We start from the raw sequence: 26,064 nt of genomic DNA, 5'->3' as shown, positions 1-26,064 counted from the left end.
CCTGTATAAAAATATCAGAAAAATTGATCACCTGACTATCCTATTGATGTCACTGCAAACTGATTGAGCACATTTCCTACAAATGCTACACTTATATATTATAAAATATTTTGTGACATTCAGTGTTCAAGAAAAGTATTTCTTTGTAAATTGTTATAAGCAGTTTACCTTAATAATAATTAATTTAATATAAAACCGATCAGTAGGAATCATCACATTCTGAAAATGGTCGAAAAGGGCAGTGTATGATTACAGCATTGTTCTAGATGGGAAATGTTCGTAAATGTTATGAATAGCAACGTTACTATAAAAAGAGCTTTGAATATTTTGGCACAGCCAATCTCTTTAATTATACAGCCACCTTCATTTACATTTGACTTCACTGCTTTTCATTAACAGTACTAAATGAGTAACTCAAGTAAAGCTCTGTAAGTGAGTGAATGATTGAATTAAAGACATTTTTGGAAAACAATAGCAGAATTTCAAAGAACATAGCTTAGTTGATTTCATTTATATGTACATTACATTTGATAAATGATGGGACATCTGAACAGCAAATTGTACTTAAGTTCCTTAAACGAATTTCTCAATTCTGCTGAGACTTTTTGCAAAGTTTCTACACTCAAACTCCATTTCGACAGAACAAAGTACTGTTCCAGTTGTACGTGGTATTAGAGGTAGGTTGTGAGAAATTTTGCAAGCATAGACATTTACGAGTTCATGTATTCAACATACACTTTGAAAATGTAAAACCTCCACATTTGAAGCAAAGGTAAGTGGCACTGAGAAAATTAACAATTTCCAATTTATCTTTGACTTCCTGGTTGAAACCAAATGAACATCCATCTTTCATTGTGTTTGGTAGCCAATCTAGTCAATTTCCTACCATTATCTGATTTAGCATATATGAACTTTTGATATTGAAATGTTAAATTTGCACTAGATATGTCTTAAATTTTTAACAGCACGCCATGTATTTGCAACTATGAATTATTGGAGATGGCGTAAAAATCTTCACTAACACAAGGATCCAAGTTTTGAAGGCACTTGACTCTCAAGATCGAGGTAGCCAGTTCAAACACTTGGCAAGTTGTTTTTCAAACTCTTGTTTAGGCAAGTTTGATCATCATTAGGTGAGTCTGAGGCATTTCTCCTCAGAGATGAGGGAGAAACAGAACAAATAAATAAGCTCTTATCACTTAATGACAGTCAATGAATTAATCACAGACAGAGATCTCTGGGTTCCATTTACCTGGCTGTCACAGGAAATATGCAAGGTGGCATATAGTTCTATTAGGAATAACAAATTTTAAACAATTCTATAATATAGTGTGCATGTAATAATTCAGTTTTAATATTGTACTGATCGGAAATTTAAAACCAAAATGTATATACATAATTTTCTTGTGCCAGTGATTGACAATATTAACAAACCCTGCAAATCATTTTCAATTTGCCTATAAATTAAGATGCAGTCAACATGTACTAAAATGTTCAATTGCAAATATAGCTTAAGCAGGATCATGACCAGCTAACTTTACAAAGATGACAGAATAGCATTTGAAACAAAAAATGTACAAAAGCAAGTCTTGCAATTAGAGTTGCAGCCATTTAGAGGCATTGTCTGCAGCATGGAGCAAATGCGTTTCAAAATTTGTGGCACTTGTCAACAGAAGAGGTAATGTGGAATAAAAGGGAAAAGCACATGTACATTTCTTGACTCAAGGAAGATGAGAATGGTAATTATTGCAAGTGATCAGTAGGGAAAATTGTAGTAAAATGGTCCTTTTACTGTTTGAAATAAAAGCTAAAACCAGTTATGTTGTATTTCTGTCCCTAATGGAGTGTTTAAACTTCACGACATGGTGCATCTACCTGTAAGCTGAAATGTAGCTGACAGTAGTATCTTGATGATGATCCACACTTGTGGTCTTGAATAACATTTTTACTTAGGGAGCAATCCTGACGGTTGCAAATTGTGGTGAAAAAATACAGGCAAAAGGCTCAAAATAGTGGTAAGCATGCAGGAGTGCTGGGACAAAATATAATTAACAAATGTTAGAAATTCCTTAGAACAGCAAATAGGTATTGGTGGAACATGTCATGGTGGTGATAGGAAACAGGAGACCATAACAAATTTCAGTGCTTTCTGTTTAGAAGATAGTGTTACAGGGCTGAAATGTTCCTTTTAAAGGAATATTAAATGAAGTATTTGCAAACTTTTTTTTTGCTTTATGACAACTTGGGGATCAGGAAAATTCCAGAAACTCATTTTACAGATTTGGATGTTGTTAGTCATCAATTGGAGGAAATTTACTTCTGTGATGTTGCAATTTGCATACTGGTCTTGCAAAAATACACATCATATTCCTTCTATTTGACATTACCATAAAGTGCTGTCATTTAGTTGCAAGTCCAGAAAAAAAAACAAATCTCTAAAAAATCCAGCTCTACACAAAAAAAAATCAAATGCTACACTGGAATTAAAGTTGAAGTATCCCTTCTGATCCTTTCATACCTCACAACTTGCACAGGGAGCAGGCACTAACCGACAACAATTACAGCAGACCACTGTTCTGCCATTCGTGCAACGCAATTTCAGACACTTGCAATTCTTGCCATCTGCACTTAATTTGCTATTCAGTGGAGTGATCAGTGGTCTAGGTAAATTTGCCAGAGTTGTGATGCATGTTTATGATTTCAGCTTCTCTAAATGAACTTCGAAAATAATGCATGTGTTAGGGCATGACAAATGTCATAAACCCATTTTGAAATTTCATTATAACTAGAAATCCTGTTTCTTTCCAACCTCTTCTTTCATTATAAGAGTGAGTGTCTTGTGTTTATGGTTTATTATAAAATACTTAAAACTGTCACTTGATTTCATAACTTCAGTAAAAATTGAGAATTTATGCATATTTGCATCAATTGATAGAAAGGAGTTAGAACACAGACTCAGATTTATTTGGGTCATTTGTTTGCCATCGTTTTACCCTCTGTATTAGTGTGCTATTATCTTTGTCTTTTTTTTAAAACAGAAATTGAAATCAACATTTGCATTGATATATAATTTTCTCCCCATATAGGAGATGAATGATTGCCTTATTTAATTTTTGTAATTTCTCCCATATTACATGAAGTGACTCTCATGACTCCATGTGCCAATCACACTGAGTGTCTAATTGTCCTACTTATAGGACACTGCCAATAGCACTGAGAAAGTAAATCATGAACAATAAAACAGCACTTGCTCAATAATAAATTCTCAATTAACAGTTCATACAGCCAAGGGCAGGGGCTCATTGTGCTTAATTTTCCAGGAATCAAAAGATTAACTGCTGTTTATACTATGTGATGATAGTTTTTGCCATTCTGTAGTGCAGCATTTATTGTGGCTTCTGTCCATCACCTTAATTATTTTACATTTCAAAACTTCTTAAAAACTTTTACAATAGCTCCTGTTAAATAAACCACACCATGCACGTAAATATCCACAAATTCTTTGAGTTTCCTTAATTGCTACGTTGACCTAGGCAATGAAGGGATACTGCAGCTTTAAAAAATAAATTATGTTAAATCTCTGTAATGTTAATACAAAAGGTCAATATCTTTTAGAAGACTGAGAAAGAATGTTTAAACACAGACTAATATTTTCTAAAATGGCTTAGGTGAGTACTTCTTTTTGTTGAAAGCAGATTTAAAACAAAACTGGAAGATATGGATATCTGCGATGTCAATCAGAACTTCACATTTCATACATATCAAATCTTGGATTAACATCAACCACACAGAAGGAATTCATCATGAGACCACCTCAATTTAAATCTGCCTTAATTGCCCAGCTATTTTGTACTAGACAGAGTTGATGCTAGACAGTCTTTAGGGATTCATGGATGTTTGAGGGATTTGAAGTGAATAGCTTCAAGTGTAGTTGAACAAATGTAGTTTGTGATTGCTGCAGAATTAGTTCAGGGTGAAGAAGTCAGATACAGTGAACACATATTTCGTTTAAAGAAGTGATTTTTTGTTGCATGGAAAGGATCGCTCATGCGTCAAACTGTCACTGAGTAGCTTTGAACCCTCCATGTCAGCTGTTAATAGCTTGGTCTACCTCAGACTGGCTGCTTAGTCGCCAAGTGGAGGAGTCATCACCACCAACATCGTCATTGTCAGTTGGTATTTCTCCTTTTGCAGCCATATTGATGATTCTCAGCCAATGTTGTTTCTGATCATTAGAGTCTGCAGCAAAAGTATGGATGAATCTCGACTGTTTAAGTCTAAACACATGAGACATATCAACACCCTTTGGATTGTCTTCTATCGTGTAGCCAAGAAGTGGAATAGTGGCCAGTGCCTTCACGTCCTAGAGAAAATGTAAGAAAGTATAAGTAATTTTATGAAGTGCAATACCAAAAAACAATACTTGATTACTCAATAATTGAAAAAAAAAACCACCAAGTTCCAGTGATTTGGAGAGTTACATTTTGGATAAATTGTTTAGAGATGCTCAGGTTTTGGAACCTAACTGCCTTTTCCAGCATATGGCTGATAACCAATATGTAGATCGGCCTAAAAATCAGATTGGATGGGAACACACCAGTAGGTTAGTACTTCTGTTCCATACATTAGTTTGTTCTGTTGGTGATTTGTTTTGAGACAGCACTGTAGGAACACAAGGATTAACTCAAGACAGCTCTCTCGCATAACGTTCACAGCAACTGCTTCAAAGTTTTAATACAATAAACTGGTGGTATTCACTGGGCTGAATCTCTCACATTTTGGAGATCAACTTTTATAGCAATTCATCCACCTCTCCCCATCACGTACTCCATTGACTTCCTTCTGTTTATTAATTGCATGCATTGTCCAGTTAGATAATGGCACAAAAGGTTAAAGAAATCAAAGCTATTTGCTTTACAAAAACTGTGATACATTACAAGTGCATTACAAAAAAGCATGTGTTGAATATTGAGATATGAACAGATGATTCAGAGGCAGAAGGCCATTCAGCCTGTTGAGCCTCCCCTGCCATTCAGTAAGATCAAGATCATTCATCTGATTGTAACCTCAAATCCAGATTCCAGCTTACCCTGAATAACATATTACCTTCTTATTTAACACGAACCTTTTCATCTTTGCTTTAAAAACATTCAAAGGACCTTGTGTCCACTTCCTTTCCAGGAAGTGAATTACAAAGATTCTTGATCCTCACAAAAAGAAATCACTTCATCCATTTTAAATAGATAGTCCTAATCTTTAAACAATGTCCCTGAGTTCTAGACCTTTCCATAAGAGGAAACATTGTGAACCTCAGGAGTCTTGACAGGGTGGGGGTGAATACAAACAATTCAAATGAAGTCACCACTTTTTTTTAAACTTGAGCAGATACAAGCCTGGCCTGTCCAACCTTCACTCACAGGATAGCACCCCATTCCAGGTATCAATCTGGTAAACCTCCTCTGAACTGCCTCGAATGCATTTACATCCTTCATTAAAGGTAACCATTACTATGCACTGCCCTAGTGTTTCACAATGTGTGTATTACCTGCAGAATGTGAAAGTATAATTTGTACCTTTTACAATAATTGCCTATTAGCTATTCTGTTCAATGAACTGTTTTTCATTATTTTCAGTTTCAATTTCCAGCTGGTTCAACCACCTAGAGTTTTGTCTTTTCAAATTACATTTTGCATCAGAAAAGGAATAGCCAATTCTCTTTTATCTATTTATTTGCACGTTTGTATTTCTGACTGTTTTGTTCTGTTTGTAGGACACTTCCTAAGATTTACAGTGTAAAAAGTGACTTTTATAAGTTTTCCAAATGATCTATCCACTTAGTCTCATTCTGACCCTGCGTTCTTTAAGCATCGTCTTCCCTTTAAAACTTAGTTCCATTAGAGTTTCTGGTACAAGATTCATGCCCTAAGAAATTGTTATGACTATTTCCCCAATGATTTCATTTGTTCATTTGGCAATGACTTTAAATTTAGGAACAGAGAATTTAGGCCACATAGTACGTCATTACAAAATGGCTGACCGGAATTACATGAACACAGTCAGCTGCAAGTTTGTCCATCAACGAGAACAAGAAGCACCCTTTACCCACGGCTGAAGCATTTGCCTCTGGGAAATTGAAGGGGAAAAGATCTGCTCAAGGTCCCGATTACAACAGTGGTTTGCTTTGAGTAAGTCAGCACTACTAGAATTCCAATAGAATGCACCTGAACAAGGAGTTTGGAGAATCTGGATTGCTCCTCTGATCTCGCACTGGCAGACTGAACTGCCACTCCTAATTAACCGATGGCACTCCTAACTCATTCCCAATAACTACCACTTTCTGCCTGAAGTCCGGCTATTCTGGACTGAGTGCTATGTAATGAGCCAGACTTTGTAAAAGATCTTAAAGTAAGGGAACACTTAGGAGGCAGCAATCAAAATATGGTGGAGTTCAGTCTGCAGTTTGAAAGAGAGAAGGCAAAATTGGATGTAATGGTGTTAGTTAAATAAAGGTAATCACAGGGGCATGAGAGGGGAACTGATGAAAATCGACTGGAAGCAGAGTCTAGCAGGGAAGACAGTAGAGCAACAATGACAGGAGTTTCTGGGTGTAATTGAGGACACAGTACAGAGGTTCATCCCAAAGAAAAGATAGATTATCCGGGGGGAGGGGGGAATTAGACAGCCATGGCTGACAAAGGAAGTCAGGAAATGTATCGAAGAAAAAGAGACAGCCTATAAAGTGGCCAAGAGCACTAGGAAATCAGAAGATTGGGAAGGCTACAACAACTAAACAGGACAACAAAGGAAGAAATAAGGAAGGAAAGGATCAAATATGAAGGTAGGCTAGCTAGTAGTATTAGAAATTATAGTAAAAGTTTCTTTCAATACATAAGAAACAAACGAGAGGCAAAAGTAGACATTGGGCCGCTCCAAATTGATGCTGGAAGGCTAGTAATGAGAGATAAGGAAATAGCTGAAGAACCTAATAATACTTTGTGTCAGTCTTCACTGTGGAAGACATGAGTAGTATCCCAACAATTAAGGAGAGTCAGGGAGCAGAGTCAAGTATGGTAGGCATTACAAAAGAGAAAGTGCTAGAAAAGCTAAAAAGCTCTAAAAATTGATAAATCTCCTGGCCCCTATGGGCTACATTCTCAGGTTCTGAGGGAGATGGCTGAGGAAATAGCAGAGGCGTTGGTTGTGATCTTTCAAAAGTCACTGAAGTCTGGGAAAGTCTCAGGTGATTGGAAAATCGCCGTTGTAACCCCCTTTTTTTGGGAAAGCATCAAGACAAAGACGGAAATTATAGGCCGATTAGCCTAACCTCAGTTGTTGGTAAAATTCTAGAATCCATTGTTAAGGATGAGATGAGATTTCTAAGTTCTTGGAAGTGCAGGGTTGGATTAGAACAAGTCAGCATGGATTTAGTAAGGGGAGATCGTGCCTGATAAATCTGTTAGAATTCTTTGAAGAGGTAACAAGTAGATTAGACCAGGGAAACCCAGTGGATGTTATCTATCTAGACTTCCAAAAGGCCTTTGATAATGTTCCTCATGGGAGGCTGCTGAGTAAGTTGAGGGGGCCCATGGTGTTCGAAGTGAGCTACTGGCATGGATTGAGGATTGGCTGTCTGACAGAAGGCAGACAGATGGGATAAAAGGCTCTTTTTCAGAATGGCAACTGGTAAGGTGTGGCGTCCCGCAGGGTTCAGTGTTGGGGCCGCAGTTGTTCACTTAATATATTAATGATCTGGATAAAGGAATTGGGGGCATTCTGGTGAAGTTTGCCGATGATATGAAGTTAGGTGGACAGGCAGGTAGTACTGAGGAGGTGGAGAGGCTGCAGAAAGATTTAGACAGTTTAGGAGAGTGGTCCAGGAAATGGCTGATGAAATTCAATGTGAGTAAATACGAGGTCTTGCACTTTGAAAAAAAGAATACAGGCATGGACTATTTTCTAAATGGTGAGAAAATTCATAAAGCAGAAGCACAAAGGGATCTGGGGAGTGCTAGTCCAGGATTTTCTAAAGGTTAACTTGCAGGTAGAGTCCGTGATTAAGAAAGCGAATGTAATTTTATTTTTCTCAAGAGGGTTGGAATATAAAAGCAGCGATGTGCTTCTGAGACTTCATAAAGCTCTAGTTAGGCTCCATTTAGAATACGGTGTCCAATTTTGGCCCCCACACCTCAGGAAGAACATACTGACACTGGAGCGTGTCCAGCGGAGATTCACACGGATGACCCCTAGAATGGTAGGCTTAACATACGATGAACGGCTGAGGATCCTGGGATTGTATTCATTAGAATTTAGAAGGTTGAGGGGAGATCTAATAGAAACTTACAAGATAATGCATGGCTTAGAAGGGGTGGATGCTGGGAAGTTGTTTCCATTAGGTGGGAGACTAGGACCAGTGGGCACAGCCTTAAAGTTCAAGGGGGTCAATTTAGAATGGAAATGAGGAAATATTTCTTCAGCCAGAGAGTGGTGGGCCTGTGGAATTTATTGCCACGGAGCACAGTGGAGGCCGGGACATTAAACGTCTTCAAGGCAGAGATTGATAATTCCTTGCGAGATCAAGAATTTAAGGGCTATGGGGAGAGTGCAGGGAAGTGGAGTTGAAATGTCCATCAGCCACGTTTAAATGGTGGAGTGGACTCAATGAGCCGAATGGCCTTACTTCCACTCCTATACCTTACATTTTATGGTCTCATCATGCCTGCCATTCCACCCGCACCCCGCCCTCCACTGCAACCTATATTGTTATTACTACCTTTGCAGGGCATCAAATCTGTTTCTGTACATTGGTTTCACAAGAATCCCTCTACAAAATATTCATAACTATACTTTAGAATAACTTCACTGGCTGTAAAGTAATTTGGGATATTTGTAAATTATGAAGAAGTGTTACATTTTATTCCCGAAGAAACACAGCATTGAATTGCAACTGTAATAGAAGAAATGTCTGCTTATTCTTACTTATTTCCTATTCAATACGTCTGTATTGAACCACTGGTCATTTTAAAATCCATTTTCCCATCTTACTTCGTTAATTACCTGTGATTTATCTATCAGACTGAAACTCACAGGGATATTCCCCTCCTCAAGGAAAAAAAGCTGATAGTTACCCAGAAATAATGCTGTGGGAACTTCATTGCTGTAGATCTGCTGAACGTTATGGTACACATCAGCATTACATGGGTTAAAACCTCCAGTAGAACTAAGCCTCAGCTTCGATTGTCTGGAGGAAAAGGTGCACAATTCTGCAAGGGAGTGACTACACAGGAGACATTCCCAAATCTTTGGTTGGAAGAAGTCACATCATGAACAAGTCTAATCTTATTCCCTTGTAGTAAGTATCAGATTATCACCAGGTACCCCTCTCTGCTGATACGAAAATGATCTGGACTCATCATAGCACGGATCCTTGATAAAAATCTGTAGACTTTATAGTTAAGATTTTTTTAAAGATTCTTTGCACCTGGGGAGCTCCATACATATAAAGAACCAATCCCTCATTCTTGGGCACCACACACCACACTTTCTGCCAAGGTTTAGCAGGTTTCTCCAGATAGTGAAGAAAGTCACAGATGATGCAATTTTCTGAGACCTCAGCAGCCTCAATCTGAAACAGGTGAATGATGGACAAATATTAAAAAATTGTAAAAACAATTTCAAATTCACTACAGTCACGAAATAGGTACAATTTATCATTAATAAATGGCCACTATAACACTGGTGACTCAGCTTATGAGAAACAGAATACCCTTCTATAGTAACAAAATCGGTTAGGTAATTAAATCAGATTCCCAGTGTATTTACCGTTTGTAAAGGCAAAGTTGAAATCTTACACTTCTGACCGGTGAATGTATTTACAATTAATTAAATCTAAAAGGAGAGGCTAACAATGACAGTGACCACAAAACTATCAGCTTGTTGTAAAAAAAGAACCTGGTTCATTTGTGCTCTTAAGTCTGCCATTTTTACCTAATTTATCCTGTGACTCCAGACCCATAGCAATTTGGTTCATTCTCAACTGCCCTGTGAAGTGGTTTAGCAAACCACTCACTGTATTTAAGAAGGCAGCTCACCACATCTTCAAGGGCAATTAAAGAGGGAAATAATTGCCAACTTGCTGGCAATGCTCCTATCCGATGAATGACATTAAGAAATCTTGGACAACACCTATATTGAAATGAAATTTCATCTACTAGAAGAATAACAGCTAAGATCTACAAATCTGATTCATTTCATTTAAAGGTAGAATGCAGATGACCTCATGGTGCTGAACTTTATATTTTAAAAAATGTAAACAACAGAACCTAAAGAAGAGAAAGGTAGTTGTACACACATTATCACACTTAGGAAAAACTAGAACTCCTACCTCAAGAATTCCTTTCTTTTTTTTATCATCCTTCTCCTCATTGTCAGTTTTTCCTGTTATAATGATATAACAGTCTTTACACACTTTGCTGGGCTTGTTACCATCATATGCTAGGCTTGCTTTATAATCAGAGCACTTCCAACATACAACCTAAAAGAGAGAAAGAAGTGTAATCAAGATAAAGTTGAGAGCTGAAAATGTAATTATTTATGAAATTTTCTGTTCAACCAGCATCTTGAAGATAACAGTATAAGCAGCAGGTTGTATTTATATAGCCCCTTTATTTTAGTTAAACATTGCAAACCACTTCACAAAAGCACAAAAAAATGACACTAATGAATTCTGCTACAAAAAAGGACTCACACGAAGCCTTCAATGGGATAGGATTGGATCAATCATGAAAGGCATGTACATGGATGCAGAGTACATTGGACATTTCACTGTCAAGGAATTGGGCTTAAACACTACGAAACAGCACAGAGCTCTCCTTTTGGCAGCCTCTGCTCTGTCTGCTGGTCATGTTGTAGACACAGAAAATACAGCTTTGGGTATCCATCGCAGTCTTTGAGAGAACGTGCCACCAAATCTTCTGTCCTACATGTGAAGGTACGGCAGAATATTCTGCTATATCCTATAAGTCATCACAACCCGTTTAAAAATATGTTCCTAAGTACTTCCAGATATCTTGCAACTGCATATGTTAGACTAAAATCAAATTTTCTCCAAGTTCGATGCCTGGCCTTTTAAGTAATGAGAGCGGTGATTCCCCCTCCCTCTTGCAGCTTTACCAATGTTCTTTGGTGAGTGACAAGCAAATTGTGTAACGTGGACCTACACTTATGGTTGTTTGATATCATGATCTGCAAGTTGCACAGCTTTAGAGGGATACGCTATACCCTAGCATGTGTGTCCTTCCCAGAATGGTGCACCATGTGGGCTTTGTCTGAAGTGGTTCAAGACATTGCATGTCTGATATGCAAGACTTTCAGCTTCTGTAGCCTGTACTCCAGGGATACTATGAAATCAAATTTTGTGCCCATATATTCTGAAAGGGCTCAAGAGGCTGTTTCTCCAAACTACAGAACCTGAAACTAGGTTCATGGTCTCAGGATAAAGAAGCAGTTATTTGAGAAGGAGATGAAAAATTTCTTAAGACTGTTGTTAAGCTTTAGAATTCTCTACTTCACATTACTGTAGATGCTGAATCATTGATACATTTTTGGACAATAAGGGAATTAAAACATAAGGCAACAGGGCTGGAAAATAGAATTGATATACCAGGCTTAGCCTTTGCCATGCTGAGTGGCAGAACAAGCTTGAAGGTCATATAACCTTTCCAGTTCTTATGCTTATAGCCTGTCTGGGTGGAATGTGGGAGGTCCTATACAAATAATTTTTACAATGAGCAAAAAACAAAAACTATTTCCAAAAGTGAACAAAGCTCAGACCAGCTCAAATGTTGGTTAAGGACATTCGCATGATAAAGAATTGTATTTTACATATTAAAATAGTGCATTTTCCAACTTGCAGCAGGTACCAATAGTTTGAACAATTAACAAGTGTGCACTTTAAGTCCAGCATTTTGGATCATAGTCCACTTACATATCCGCATGCACGGCAATGATGTCTTCGTCTAGTCAGTGCATTGAAAGGTTCCTTACATTTCATACATAAAGTAACTTCGTTGTCTCGAATCCATCTTGGTGCTCTCATTCCCAGTTCTGCAGTCTTTGGATTGATAGAGAAAAATGAAAAAGGTCATTTGAAACAAAAAGATTATTGTGCCAGTGAGCTAGGTGTCTGAACGTTTATTTATAACATTTATAATTAACAGATCTCTTTCCCTCAGTGAGGTTTAATCAACATATGTTTACTTTCAATGGCACGATTGTCTAAAGATTCATAATTTCATAAAAATTACACAAGTCATTTAATAGAAACTTTTTATTGACAGTTTATTTTGAGCATTTACAGATGGATTTTAAATTTTATGTCTAACTTCCCACTTAAATCGGAAAACATGACGCACTCATGTTAACAGCAACTATTAGCTATGTTTCACTCTAGCCTTGCATTCAATCATCAGTTGACATATATACAGGAATAAACTATATATAGATAGTCTTGGACATCGCTGGTTAATTGCTTACATGAGCAGATTTCAAGCAAGTTTTTTCGTTTTCCACATTCTTAACAGTGGAGAAAGCTAACTTGCAAGAGGAATAAAATGCTGTCCTTCAAAAAAAAGTGATTCTTTCTTGAACTCCAAAGTTGATTCAGGACATGATTCACATCTATTTCAGTTTAATTGAAAATAACGTCTTTTTCATCAGTGCCAAGAACTATGGTTTGTGTGGTGTTAGGTTTGTTATAAAATCTATTCACCACATTATTCGCATTTCAGAATTAACTTCTTGCATAGAAATAAAGTGTTGCTACAATAAAGTAGAAAATTTAATGTATTAATTGAAACCCTTTAAATTGGTCTAAAAAAATTAAACAGAATGAAAATTGACTGGCAACACTTTTGTAAGAAGTCTCAAATAATTCATAAATATAGAAGTGGAATATAATAATCAAGGGAAAAATACAACTAATTGAGAAAATTTTGAACACGTTCTTCATCCTGCACATCATCTATTTTAGCCATTATCCATCCCTAATTGCCCAGTGGGCAGTTAAGAATCAACTACTTTACTGAGGACTGAAGTCACATGTAAGACAGACTAGATAAGGATGACAGAAGACAGTGAACAAGATGAGCTTTTACAACAAATCGACAGTGGTTTCATGGCGGCTTTTCAGCTCCTTTACAATTGCAACCAGTACACTTTTTAAGAGACACGCTCATACGTTATCATCGTAGCCTCAGGTCCAGTGCTATTAGCAAGATCTCTCATTTCAGCTTATTTTGGATCATTTGAAACCTGCTTCTCTGTAACCTACAAGCTTAACATATCCCAGACATTTGTGCCTGAAATTGTTTGGAAATAAAATGGTTACCAGTACTTATGCACTAGCAAAGAGGCAAATTCCCTCTCAGAACACAGCTGCAAAGTCTGTGTTGCCAAGAAAACAGCAGTTTCTAAAAATCAGCATGCACAGAAGTCAAAGAGCATTTTTAAAGGGACTTTGTCTTAAAAAATAAGTCAACTTTTTAAAAAGGCTGAATCACAATCGCAGAAACCTAATTATGGAATGGACGTCCAGTGGCACTTTTACTAAGTTACAAAATTACAAATCACTCAAACATGATGTAAATGTGAGCTTTTATATATTAATGTCATTTTTCGAGTTTGATTTGAAAATAGAGGTACAAGAGTATGTGTTACTTCTGTGAAGGGCTCAGAAAAGAAAATTAGGTCAGACAGTCCTTAGGGAACAGTAACCTAATTTCGTAGGTATCAAAGTGTAGGACACTTCTAGAATGCTAATGGAAATTATTTATACGGTTGGAGTAAACATTAAATGCCATTAACTTAATTTCAGTTTGGAATAAGGATTGATTTATTTCGGTTTAGAAAACAATTGTAAAGTTTTGTGGCAGTTCAGAGGAGTCCTGATTGGGGTCAGGAGCAAATGCAGTCCCCTCTGCAAGTCTTTGTTTCCCCATCACAAGAGTTAGAGGAATAAATTCTCAGTAGATGTGTTTATTTTGTGCAGTCTCTAGATCAGGGAGTATTTGGTTAGAAATCTGAAGGTTATTAGAGCTTATACTTTCTTGGTTTTTCAGTTTTGTGATATTTATGCAAGACAACTTCACAGATCATAGGTTAGCAACAGAAAGAATCAGTTAAGTCAAGCTCCAAGATTTGATGTAGGTGTAATTTCTTTGGATTGAATTACTGTGAAGTGATGGTGTTGGGAAATAAGTTGAAACTTGATTTTGCTGGGCTTTGAGATCTTTCTAACTGTTCTATGTCTAGACAGGTTTGCTTTTTTCTGTTTTTTGTCTTGTGTACTAAAATTCTGCTTAGTTGTTGAAATAAAACCATGCAGCCTCAATTGGCAATGTTTCAGTGAATAACCGCATACATTAACTAAAGTGAAAAAAGACCTCGGGCAGATTTCACTCCAGAATCTTGCTGTCCAATTGTATCATCAGCTGGGATCACAGGAGTATGCTGTTCTGTTTTACAGACTCTTACGTGGAACCACTTGAAGCTTGAAACGGTATTAAAAGCATACACTTCTGTTGTAATCCTTCAGCTTAATACTGGGTGTCTGAGAATGTTTGTATACATTTGTTGGATGCACCAATACCACAAACAACACCCAGTTTCTTTGTTAAGGAAGTGGTAAATGTGTATCATCATTTGAGAATTTGGATTTTTATAATTAAGGCAGACAGGTTTTGGTTTCAGTTCTGGAAACTGGTTTTTGGAAAAAGTCAGAAAGTCATTTGGAAAAACTGACCTAAGTTTATCATTTCCAAGAAAGCATGTGACTTATTACAGGTATAACCAGATATCTGTAATGTTAGTTCACAAAAGTGTTTACCTGCTCAGTTTATGTTACAGAAAAACAAACGATCATGGGATGATTACTGTTTCGTTTGAGGTCCATTTGGAAGAATCAGGTTTTCAGTTCCAGCCACAAAGAAGAATAAAGTTCTCATCCCAGCAGAACAGCTTTACCAAAGTAAAGCAGCAGGGTAGTTTGTAGGGTCTAAAGGTTGAGAGTTTGTGGAAATCTTTTGACTGTCAGAACTGAAAAGGATTCCAGACCATTGAAACTGAAAATATACCTTAAAACTATTCCAGCAGACCAAGGAGGAAAACTAAAAAGAATCATTTAAGAAAGAAATTAAAGAGTGAAACAAAGAAGCGATAGTACTCTGGGTGTGCAATGAAATTGTGTTTCTGCATCAATAGAACACTGGCAGCCTTGTGAATCTATTCAGTGAACAACCAACAGGGTAACTGGATGCAAAAATCTGCGAAACCAGGTTTCATTCTGGGTTCAGACTTATTCAGTATTATCATGAGCTGGGATTGTACTACAAGAGATAACATGAATATTCCATTTCAGGTAAAATATGCTATTGGAAGCAACCTCACACCATAAATTTCAAAGAATTTACCGAAACTTCCTGAGCCTGGTCCTCCCCTTCCTTGGCTATTGCAGATCTGAAAGTTTCATTCTTCTGATTAAAATCTTGTATGGTGTTCTTTAGAGCCTATAAGAGGAGAAGAAAAATAGAAAAACAGTACAGTACAGACCAAAAACTTCTAAAGATTAAAAAAGAGCCAAAAAAAAAAACACCATCTCAATGAGTTAATAGGTAAACTCAGCAGATGGGAATTACACTAAGCTGTACAGAGAAGTGTAAAGTTACTTGATTATGGTTTTGAGGGCTAATTAACCATCGGGTACTGTCTGATGCCTTCATTGCAAAACTGACTCTTGCAAATGTCTAGACCTTGCAGTCTAAGGTTCATAAATTTCACTACCTACTTAAAAATATCAGAGTACAACATTGAAAGATATAATACCGTATCATTTTGTGCATAAGAGCCAGATGACTTTATTTAAATATTTCCACATTGCTGAAAAGAGAGAGTGGGGAAAAATATCATACTCAATGTCTCCAGAATAATAACATGCCATCTCACAAAGCAAAAGTGTCAGTTTTGGCTCCAATTCCAGCAGAGATAGATTTGGACCTATCGCTTTGCCCTGTCCCTGACAACAGACAAACTTTGCAAACCACTGCTTACAAAGACTGCCAGTAAACAGCTCAGAATCAAACAAACAAACAAACAATCAGCCGGTAGTGGGTCAAGGACTGCCTAAAGTTGTTTTATGGATGGATAAATAGAATAAGTCTATATTAACTTCTTGCATTGTCAACTACTGCATAGCACCTAAAATGCTTTTGTAAAACTTGTGTCTGACTCTATAAACATAATCATCCCTGCTAAAGGAATGGAGTAACAAGCACTTATCTAAAAAAATGAAGTTCTTTACCAATCAGCACAAGATTCCTGAAGTCAGTCAGGAGTGCTACAACTGAAAACAGCAGCACTGCTGGTCAGGAACAGTTAGGTTTTATTTATTTAAGCTATGCCAGTCAGGAGTATGTACAGCCAATGCTGCAGCATCTCATTGCTTTATACTGGAAAGTTTCTGGCACTAAAGAAAACAAGATAGATTGTACAGTCTAAAATGGTTAGAAAAGAGATATCACTAAATGCAAACCTACCAGATTTTCATTTAATGTACAGCATGTCCACCATATATGCAACCTTATGAAACCTTATGTAATTGCAGACAGTTGAATTATCCAATAAAACTGATTAGGTGTGCAAATTACCTCCATCCATCATGTTGCAATCTGATTCTGTGAAAATGTGTTAAAGACTTATTATAGAACTACTTAGCTATTACTGATGCCTGAGAAGACAGTTCAGCAGCAGCAATGAGGGCTGAGATGATGTAAAAGAATTCTGACCATTACACTCCAATATTTAATTAATATGTATATTAAATCAAAATAATATTCACTTCTAAATTTCCTTATTCTTTTTGTGAATGTTTACGTTCTATCAGATTCATAGCAATCTTAATAGGACACTGATGGAGTGATTACGGAGCTAGAGACCCACATACAAGGTCTTGAAACAAAAGAGAAAAAGCTTTCTATATCCTCTTATTTGGCAAATGACAGGGAACTCCGCTTCCACCTGACAAGAAACATAGATAGACTCAACAGTAAGGATCTACTCTCAGCGATTCATACTTAGAGAGAGAGAGAGAGAGAGAGAGAGAGAGAGAGGAATTGTGCTGATCATCACTAAAACAAACAGTTGTGGGTCCTCCTGCTTAGGGCATCAATAAAAGGTGATGAGATCATGGACCAGTCACAACCATATAATCAAATTCCAAAGTTTCCAGTTGGCATGAACACATCACACACAAAAAAGGTTAGTTTGAGGTGATGGTGAGCTGACTGAGCAAATCAGATTCTCCACTTAAGCTTGATGGTCAAGTCCAATTTGATGCAATAGGTAAGATCACAAAATGAATTTCTGCTTTGATTAAAAAAAAAAGAGTGGTAAGAAGAAATTGATGAAGTTTAACTTAAAATTCTGATGGGAATTGAGGAGTTATCAGAATCTCCCACCATCAATATTCTGGGGGGTTACCATTGACTAGAAACTAAACCAGACTGGCCATACAAATACAGTGGTTACAGGAACTGATTAGAGGTTCAGAACACTGCAGTGAGTAATGGATCTCCTGACTTCCCAAAATCTGTCCACTATCTGCAAGGCAGAAGTGAACAGTATGATGGAATATGCCTACTTGCCTGGACGATCGCAGCAACAATACTCTAAATACTTGATACCATCCAGGACAAAGCAGCCAGCTTGATTTGCACTATATCCACAAATCTCCATTCTCTCCATCACCAATACTCATAGCACCTGGGCGCACCATTTACAAGATGCATTGCAGAAAATTACTAAGGGTCCTTTGAAAGCACCTTCCAAACACAAAACCACTACCATCTAGGACAAGGACCTAGAAGATACATGGGAACACCATCACCTGCAAATTCCCCTCCCCGTCTTCCTAACCTGGCTTGAAAACATTTCACCATTCCTTCAGCGTCACTGGGTGAAAATGCTGAAATTCCCATCCTAACAGCATTGAGTGTATACCTGTGGCACTTAGACATGGTTCAAGAAGACAGCTCACCACCACCTTTTCATGGGCAAATAGGAATGGACAGTAAATGTGGGTCCAGCCAGTGATGTCTACATTCCATTAGTTAAACTTTTAAACATTGCAGGGAAAGTCAAAAGGTGGAGTCATATTGTCACTAGATTAGCAAAGGTCTGGAGACCAAATTTCAAATCCCACCCTGATAGATGGTGAATTGAAAAGTCCGGTGATGACTGTGAAACCATCGTGGATTGCAAGCAACCCAACTGGTTCACTAATGCCCTCTAGGGGAAGAAAATCTGCCATCTGATGTGTAACTCCAGATAATCAACAGTTGACTTTTATACACTCTTCAAATGGCCTAACACTCATTTGTATCTATGCACTTAAAGTCTCAAAGATTGAAACTAGCCTGACTGCTGAGCAGCAAACTAGGTAGATACCAGATATAACAAAGGCAAACTCAACCCTATTGACCTGTGTGATGTAGACTCAGATTTTTTTAAAATGCCATTTATTGCAAGCTTGTGTTTTTTGGTTTAAGTTACCAACATTAGGGTTTTGTGGTTGACTTTCAAACATTTCTGTAGCCGTGGTGGTTTCTTCTAAAAGGTTTTTAAGGCCAAGCTTAAATTAATGGGTTTTAGTGTGCATTTGAGAGATATCAACAGGTTTGATAGAGCTTCACAACCAGTTTAGAGAGTTTTTTTAAAGCTTAAGGGGAACACCTAAAGTTTAGGGTTTTGTTTTTAGTTTTCACTTCGAATTTCAGGCAGTCCTTTGATGTCCTCCACTGAATATGCTTGTATAGATCGGTGCTCCTGAGAAGAGAAGAATATCGTGAAACTAGATCACTTTAAAAAGTTAGTGATAGTGCCAAAGCTGAAAGCTCAGAATAAAACCCGCAAGTGTTTACTTAAACTAGATTGTATTTAAGCTCAGGAGTATAACAGCTCCAAGAAGAAGCTATCCTGCAGATACATTTGATAAGCTAAAGTCCCAAATGAAAACCTACCAAAGGGTGAGGGACAGGGACTAAATGGTGTTTTTCTGAATTAAATAGAAAAGGTCGTCCTTCATTTCAATTTGGAGCACCAGGGTAGAGGGCACAGAAAGTACTCTGAATGGGGGATTTCAATGCCCATCACCAAAAGTGGTTCAGCAGCACCAATATTGACTAAACTGGTCAAGTCCTAAGGGATATTGATGCTAAATTGGGTCTGAGACAGGTAGTGAGGGAACCACTAAGGGGGGAAATACATACTTGACCTCATCCACACCAAGCTGCCTGCTACAGATGTATCTACCCATGACAATGATCACTGCAGTGTCCTTGTGGAGACAAAGCCCTGTTTTCACATGGTGAGTAGTGTGGTACCACCACTGTCTTAAATGGGATAAATTTCAAATAGATCTCAACTCAAATCTGGGGATCTACGAGGCACAATAGGCTATCAGTTGCAGCAAAATCGCGCTCCACTGCATTCTACATGGCCCAGTATATCCTCCATTCCACCATTACATCAAACCAGGGGATTAACCCTAGAACAAAAAAAAGCACGCAGGACAGCATGCCTAGAGTTGCAAAGAATACCTAAAAATTCAAGCTTCCATGATTTTATGACTAAATAAGGAAGATTCTTCCATTATTTGCGTAATTCTGCTGGGTTGTACAATCTGAACACTAGACAATTGTTTTGACAATCTATAAAAATATTACAATAAATATATCAGGAGCTTCAGAATTGCTAACTGAAAGATAGATCAAGGTTCAGTTACCTTTATCATCTTCTACCCTCAGGAGTGATAAATTGAGCTGTTGACTAATCATAGCAATGAATTTCTTAACTAGTCTACTTCAGATCCTAATAAAAGGTGCTGTAAGATCTCATTGGAGGAGAGCTTTTGAAACTACAAGTTCAAAGTCATCTTTTTATTGAACAAAACGATAAACATCTTGTTCACAATAAAGTTGACTGCAATATATTAAGAACTTATTTTGCTAATAATCTGAATCAGCTGAAATATAAGACAGCCATATGTTAAGTATTGTTCTTACCTTTATCCATTCCTCTTTGTCCTGATCAGAGCTGGAAGAAGGCAATATCTTCATTAGAAACACTCCAATGGAATTATAAACGGGAAAAACATTTCTCCATGCGGTACCCATAAAAATCAAGCCAAACATCGCATCATGTTCCAGACTCCTACCACTTTGTGTAAAACAAAACTTGCCCCTTGCATCTCCTTTGAATTTTCCCCCCTCACCTTAAACACATGCCCCCTAGTATTACAAATTTAAACTCTGGGAAAATGATTCTGGCCATCAACCCTAAATCTGCATCACAATTTTATAAGACTTCTATCAAGTCTCCCCTCAGCTTCTGCTGCTCCAGAGAAAATGGCCCAAGTTTTCTTCAAGCCTCTCCTTATAGCTCATACCCTCTAATCCAAGCAGCATCCTGGTAAACTTCATCTACACCCTCTCCAAAGCCTCTACATCCTTCCTGTAATGTTGCAGCTAGAACTGAAAACAATACTCTCAATGTGGCCTAACCAGAGTCTAATAAAGCTGCAACATGACATCCTGACTCTTGTCCTCAATTCCCTGATCAACAAAGGGAAGCGTGTCATATGCCTTCTTTACCAGCCCATCTACTTGCGTGGCCACTTTCAGGGAGCTGTGGACTTGATGCCAAGATCCCCGAGTACATCAATGCTGTGCAGGGTCCTGCCATTAACTGCATACTTTTCCTTAATATTTGATCTTGCAAAGTGCAGCACTGCACACTTAGTTGGATTAACTTCCAGCTGCCTTTTCTCCACCCATATCTACAACTGATCTATATCCTGTATCCTTTGATAACCTTCCATATTATCCCTGACTCCAACGATCTTTATATTGTCTGCAAACTTACTAACCCACCTACTAACATTTTCATTTATACCCATCACAAACAGCAGGGGTCCCAGTACAGATCCCTGCAGAACACCACTAATCACTGACCTTCAGCCAGGAGAACACTTTCCTGGGATGCTTTGAATTGTTGTCTGTCAGAGTCTAAAAATAATTTATATATTTGTAGAGGGATTAAAATAAATCGCACCATATAATTAGGGATTTAGCTGCTACCAGCACTCATTGCATCCCCAAAATGGACTCATTATCCCACATTGTAATTGAAATGGGAGAACAAGATACCAACATAAAATTACAAACATAATGCATATTTTTCATCCAATATCATACAGATGAATACTCATTGTTATAAAGAATTCTTCCCTTTAAACATTTGGCCAATATTTTAAATTGATTTTCATATTCCAATTCTCGTTAGAGCCTGCATTTATGCACATATATATACATAAGCACAAAACAAATACATTTCAAAAATTACACATCATTCCATATCTTGTGTTAAGACAAAGTAATTCAGGTAATTCAGAATTTCCATTAAGTCTGAAAATGTCAAAAACATTCAGCAAGAAAGTGCATGTAATGAAAAGGAAGGTCATTCTTTATTAAGGTTACCCAGGCTAGATTGTGATGGTCAAGATGACAAATAAAAATTAATTTTATTAGGCCTAAGTTAGGGCGAGTTAAATGCCAGGCAGAATGCCTGCATTTGATCATTACTCCAACAGCACCATTTTTTCTTTTAAACTTCAAGGGATGTGGGCATCTCTGGCTAGGTCAGCATTTATTGCCCATTCCATAATTGCCCAGAGGGCAGTTAAGAGTCAGCCACATTGCTGTGGTTCTGGAGTCACATGTTGGCCAGAACAGTTAAGAGTGGCAGATTTCCTTACAGGGAAATGACCCAGATGGGTTTTCCCAAAATTTTTATAGAATTCAAATTCCACCATGTGCTGTGGTGGGATTTGAACCCAGGTCCCCAGAACATTACCTAGGTCTCTGGATTAAGTCTAGTGATTATACCACTAAAATTCAACAACTATTAGGACTGAGTAAAGGATTTGAGATTGTTCTCACTGGAAAGAAGAGGGTTGAGAGGAGGTCTGATTGAGGTTCTTGAAATCACAAGCAGCTGGGCAGAGAAGATAAAGTGAAGCTGTTCCCATTTGTGAAACAAACAAGAATGAATGGACATTAAATTTAAAGTGATGTGTAACTGAAGCAACCGTGATGCAAGCAGACTTTTTACACCTCACACATAGCAAGCAGTTAGTGTATCCTATTCCCTATCAGGAAACCTGGAGGGGGCAAGTTCAATTGAGGCATTTAAAAGGGCCCCATTGGCAATGAGGCTTGGATTGCTTTTGGGATTGTACTAATGTGCAGGGATACGGAAGGAGGCAGGAGATTGGCACGAGATAACAGAGCTGCAGTAGATAGGCTACACTGGCTTTATATCATGGGCTGAATGGCCTCCTTCTGTCCCATAATAATTCTGTGAAAAGAATGCTAATCAACTTGTCAGACATGATTTCCCCTTCATGACACTATTTCTGTTTCAGGTAGCAATGACAAATTAGTGCTGTTTGCTCATATTTATGACTGTAATGTGCAATCTGTGCTAACTATGTTGTTGCCCAGCTGCACTCCTCAAAATTTACAACTTGTTCAGAGCAAACTTTAAAATGAACTCAAATACTTTTTGTATCCTGAAGGTGGAGCTGGAGATCAACATTTGATAAGAATCAAGATAACAAAGTGTGGGGCTGGATGAGCACAGCAGGCCAAGCAGCATCTCAGGAGCACAAAAGCTGACGTTTCGGGCCTAGACCCAGAGATGGGGATGGGGAGAGGGTTCTGGAATAAACGGGGAGAGAGGGGGAGGCGGACTGAAGATGGATAGAGGAGAAGATAGGTGGGGGGGCGTGTGTATGGGTGGGGAGGTAGAGAGATAGCAAGCACGAGAACAGACATGGCTGATGCTCTCATCTCCATGAAGTGCCCACCATAATTCAAACAGCCACTGTTGAGACGATAGGCAATAGTGGGGCTGAAATTATAGAAAGTGACGAATCGTCATCCCCAATTCTCCTTCTCACATCACGTACTGAGATATACAAACTGCTACCTGAACAGGCAGTGCAGGGATAGCAGCGTGTGGAATTGATGAAGAAACACCATCACTAAGTCTCATATTTACAAACACCATGCAAAATGCTTTATGGAAAATGAAAGTTCACTCTTTCAGTTGAATGTTATTGCTCTAGAACAAAATAGTTTTAATGTCTGAAATAACAGCTAAAGCAGATGCATCTTACCTAGCCTGCAACTCCAGCGTTCGTTCCTTTCCAGAGACCTGGAACGTGTTTGGGTAATCTTTGTTATGAGTTTCAATGACCTAAATATGAAGTAGCACATAGTGAATATATTTAACTGACACGATTCAGAAAAGAAAAAAAATGCTAGTACAGCTCACAATTATGTAGGAACTTGACAAACCTTCATGCCTTCAATGCCGATTTTTGTACGAACAGAATATCGTGTGAACACCAAGCTGAATTTAGGAACACAGTACAGCAACATGTTGTTTAACTGCAGTGAGTGGAGGAGAAAGGCATAAAAAAAAAGAGACTGCATTAACCTATTTTAATATAACACACGTCCAGAAATTAGATTAATAATCAACTGTTTTAGCTGAAATATTGTGCCTTTGTCAGTTTTAAACGAGCTCTTCCTTCTCAAAGATGTTATCATTTAATAAGGCTTTTTAAACAATGTCAACATATGTCATAACGTTGTCTGCCCATTGTAACATGCCTTATCTAAATGGATAGTAGCATTTTGACCACGATGATAAACAGTTGGCATTACCTCCTACATGGTTGTCCAGTTTGTGCCTTCTTAGGGTGGCACGGTGGCTCAGTGGTTAGTACTGCAGCCTCACATTGCCAGGGACCCAGGTTCGATTTCAGTCTGTGCGGAGTTGCACATTCTCCCCGTGTCTGTGTGGGTTTCCTCCGGGTGCTCCGGTTTCCTCCCACAGTCCAAAGATGTGCAGGCTAGGTGGATCGGCCATGTTAAATTGTCCGTAGTGTTCAGGGGTGCATGGGTCTGGGGTGGGATGCTTCGAGGGGCGGTGTGGACTTGTTTGGCCAAAGGGCCTGTTTCCACACTGTAGGGAATCTAAATCTTAAAAGCACTTACCAAGAAAAGATATCTTTCCTGTGAAGAAGTGTTGCGAGCAGCCAGTTTGAGGATTTGCCCCTCTTTTATTAGTTCATTTGCTGGATTAACAATATCTTCCTCTTCACCTCCTAACATTTCATATACGTCGATCAATTTCTTCATCTTCCCCTAAATGTAACAAAGTATTAGCAATCTGTTCAAGTTCAAATTTTAAAGTCTCTTTAAATGAAAAGGGAAGGTACTCAATGTAATTTGATTAGCATTTTCTAGATTGTGATATTCTGTGCCCTCTACTTGTAACAAATCGCATGGGTAGGTAAAAGAAAAATCAATTTTACACCTTTCGTGGTTGGATATGCGAGATTAGTTCATAGATGGCATTTGGAAGGAATGTTGGAATGGAAACTATTTTTACTTTGAGACAGAAATGCATTTCTTCTGGTTCTGGGCTAAAAACATTGTTGAACTCGGAAACAAATTGTCTGTGAGTATGCATTTGAAACTTTTGACATTTTGTGCTGAACCTGATTGGCTGAGAGTTCTTAGTATTTAATATTTTATTGTAATCTAGCCTAATCTCCCCTTTCACTGTAAACCCTCAGAGTGGAGACACAAATAAACTGGTCTCAATGCTTGTTGATTTCACCTTATCCAATCAGAATTGGTTGCCAGTGTGACTACATGCGACAGCTAGAAGTCAATAAAAATACGGCAGTGTCTACCAGCCACAACAACTGTGGGCAACTATACATGTGCTGATTAGGGAACATGTAGCACAGGGTCCCAAACACTAATGTCATTGAATAAGACTTTATGTGTGACATCACAAACAAATGTATTACTCTGTATGAGAAGGGAAGCAAGCATGATTTTGAACTGAGGTTCAGTGGTGGAGAGAGGGAATGCCAGGTATGGGACAAGTGGAAAACCCTAGACAGAGAATGGAAGAGGGTCCAGGAGTCCAAGTTGTGGTGGTGGTGACGGGCTAAAAATCTGCGCACACGCAGTTTACAAATGGTACATAACACACATACTTCAGTGTCAGCAAACACAGTACAAAAATAGCGACTGTTTTGAGGATCCAGGTTGGAAACCCGCCATGGCAGATGCTGGAATTGTTCTTCCCATAGCCCCCTAACAAAATATTTGCCATTTTTTTTGGAAGTAGAGTACAGTACTTAATGAGTGGCTATGGACATGGGTGACTTGGATGATCTGACGGCTCATAGGGGACAGGAGAGAGTTAGGGCATCCCCAAATACTGTTGGGAACTGGCATAACAAGGGAGCTTTCTAAACAGGATAATGAAATGTGAGGCTGGATGAACACAGCAGGCCCAGCAGCATCTCAGGAGCACAAAAGCTTTCTAACAGTCCTTCCATACTCGCTCACCTCACTCACTCTTTCACAGCTTGTAAACTTAAGTCTAGCCCAATGTGAAAAGACAAAAAAAAAGGCACCTGAAGTCACACAGGGGAGTCAGGTGAGCAGTTTATGAGCTACTGAAGTGCATTGGTCTTGTTTGTTGAGCTTCGAAGGCTACCTTTGTTTTTTAAAAAAAACAGTAGCACAACCTTATGTTTCAATTCAAATGAGCTTGCCTTAATGGTAATATACAATTAGTCATTATTTCAATTTCTCCAGCAGCTTTGTGAAATGAAATCAAACAGGTTGCAGTAAATCTCATCCTGACACCAACTTGTACAATAGATGAAATGAGAGACATGCTCACGATCAGGAAGGTTACAAAGCTGCACTGATGAAACAGTCTCACTGCTGGTATGTTTCACAATAAATATCTAATATAAAAATCACTGTCAGTTACGATGTTTGGATTTTCTTTTTTTTTTCTATTTACAACTTGTGTTTACAGTCTTTTCTGTGGTAATTACTTGCAATAGTCTATCCT

At 38.1% G+C, this 26,064-nt stretch overlaps 1 protein-coding gene across 9 annotated transcripts in view; it reads right to left on the bottom strand.

Annotated features, from left to right (window-relative positions):
- Positions 1-229: 229 nt before the first annotated feature.
- Positions 230-26,064, bottom strand: part of fgd4a (FYVE, RhoGEF and PH domain containing 4a) — a 206,416-nt gene continuing 180,581 nt past the window's right edge. For all 9 annotated transcript variants that reach the window (XM_048548477.2, XM_048548479.2, XM_048548481.2 and 6 more), the window contains 9 exons: positions 24,174-24,323; positions 23,469-23,561; positions 23,288-23,367; positions 20,112-20,142; positions 15,465-15,560; positions 11,984-12,109; positions 10,382-10,531; positions 9,479-9,622; positions 230-4,363 (listed from right to left, as the gene is read on the bottom strand). In XM_048548477.2, the coding sequence (XP_048404434.2) occupies positions 4,088-4,363; positions 9,479-9,622; positions 10,382-10,531; positions 11,984-12,109; positions 15,465-15,560; positions 20,112-20,142; positions 23,288-23,367; positions 23,469-23,561; positions 24,174-24,323 (1,146 nt within the window). In that variant the 3' untranslated portion in view covers positions 230-4,087. The remainder of the gene's footprint in view (positions 4,364-9,478; positions 9,623-10,381; positions 10,532-11,983; positions 12,110-15,464; positions 15,561-20,111; positions 20,143-23,287; positions 23,368-23,468; positions 23,562-24,173; positions 24,324-26,064) is intronic.

Source organism: Stegostoma tigrinum, chromosome 18, assembly GCF_030684315.1.
Source record: "Stegostoma tigrinum isolate sSteTig4 chromosome 18, sSteTig4.hap1, whole genome shotgun sequence".
NCBI classification, from domain to species: Eukaryota; Metazoa; Chordata; class Chondrichthyes; order Orectolobiformes; family Stegostomatidae; genus Stegostoma; species Stegostoma tigrinum.
This window is presented reverse-complemented; position numbering and strand designations above follow the sequence as displayed.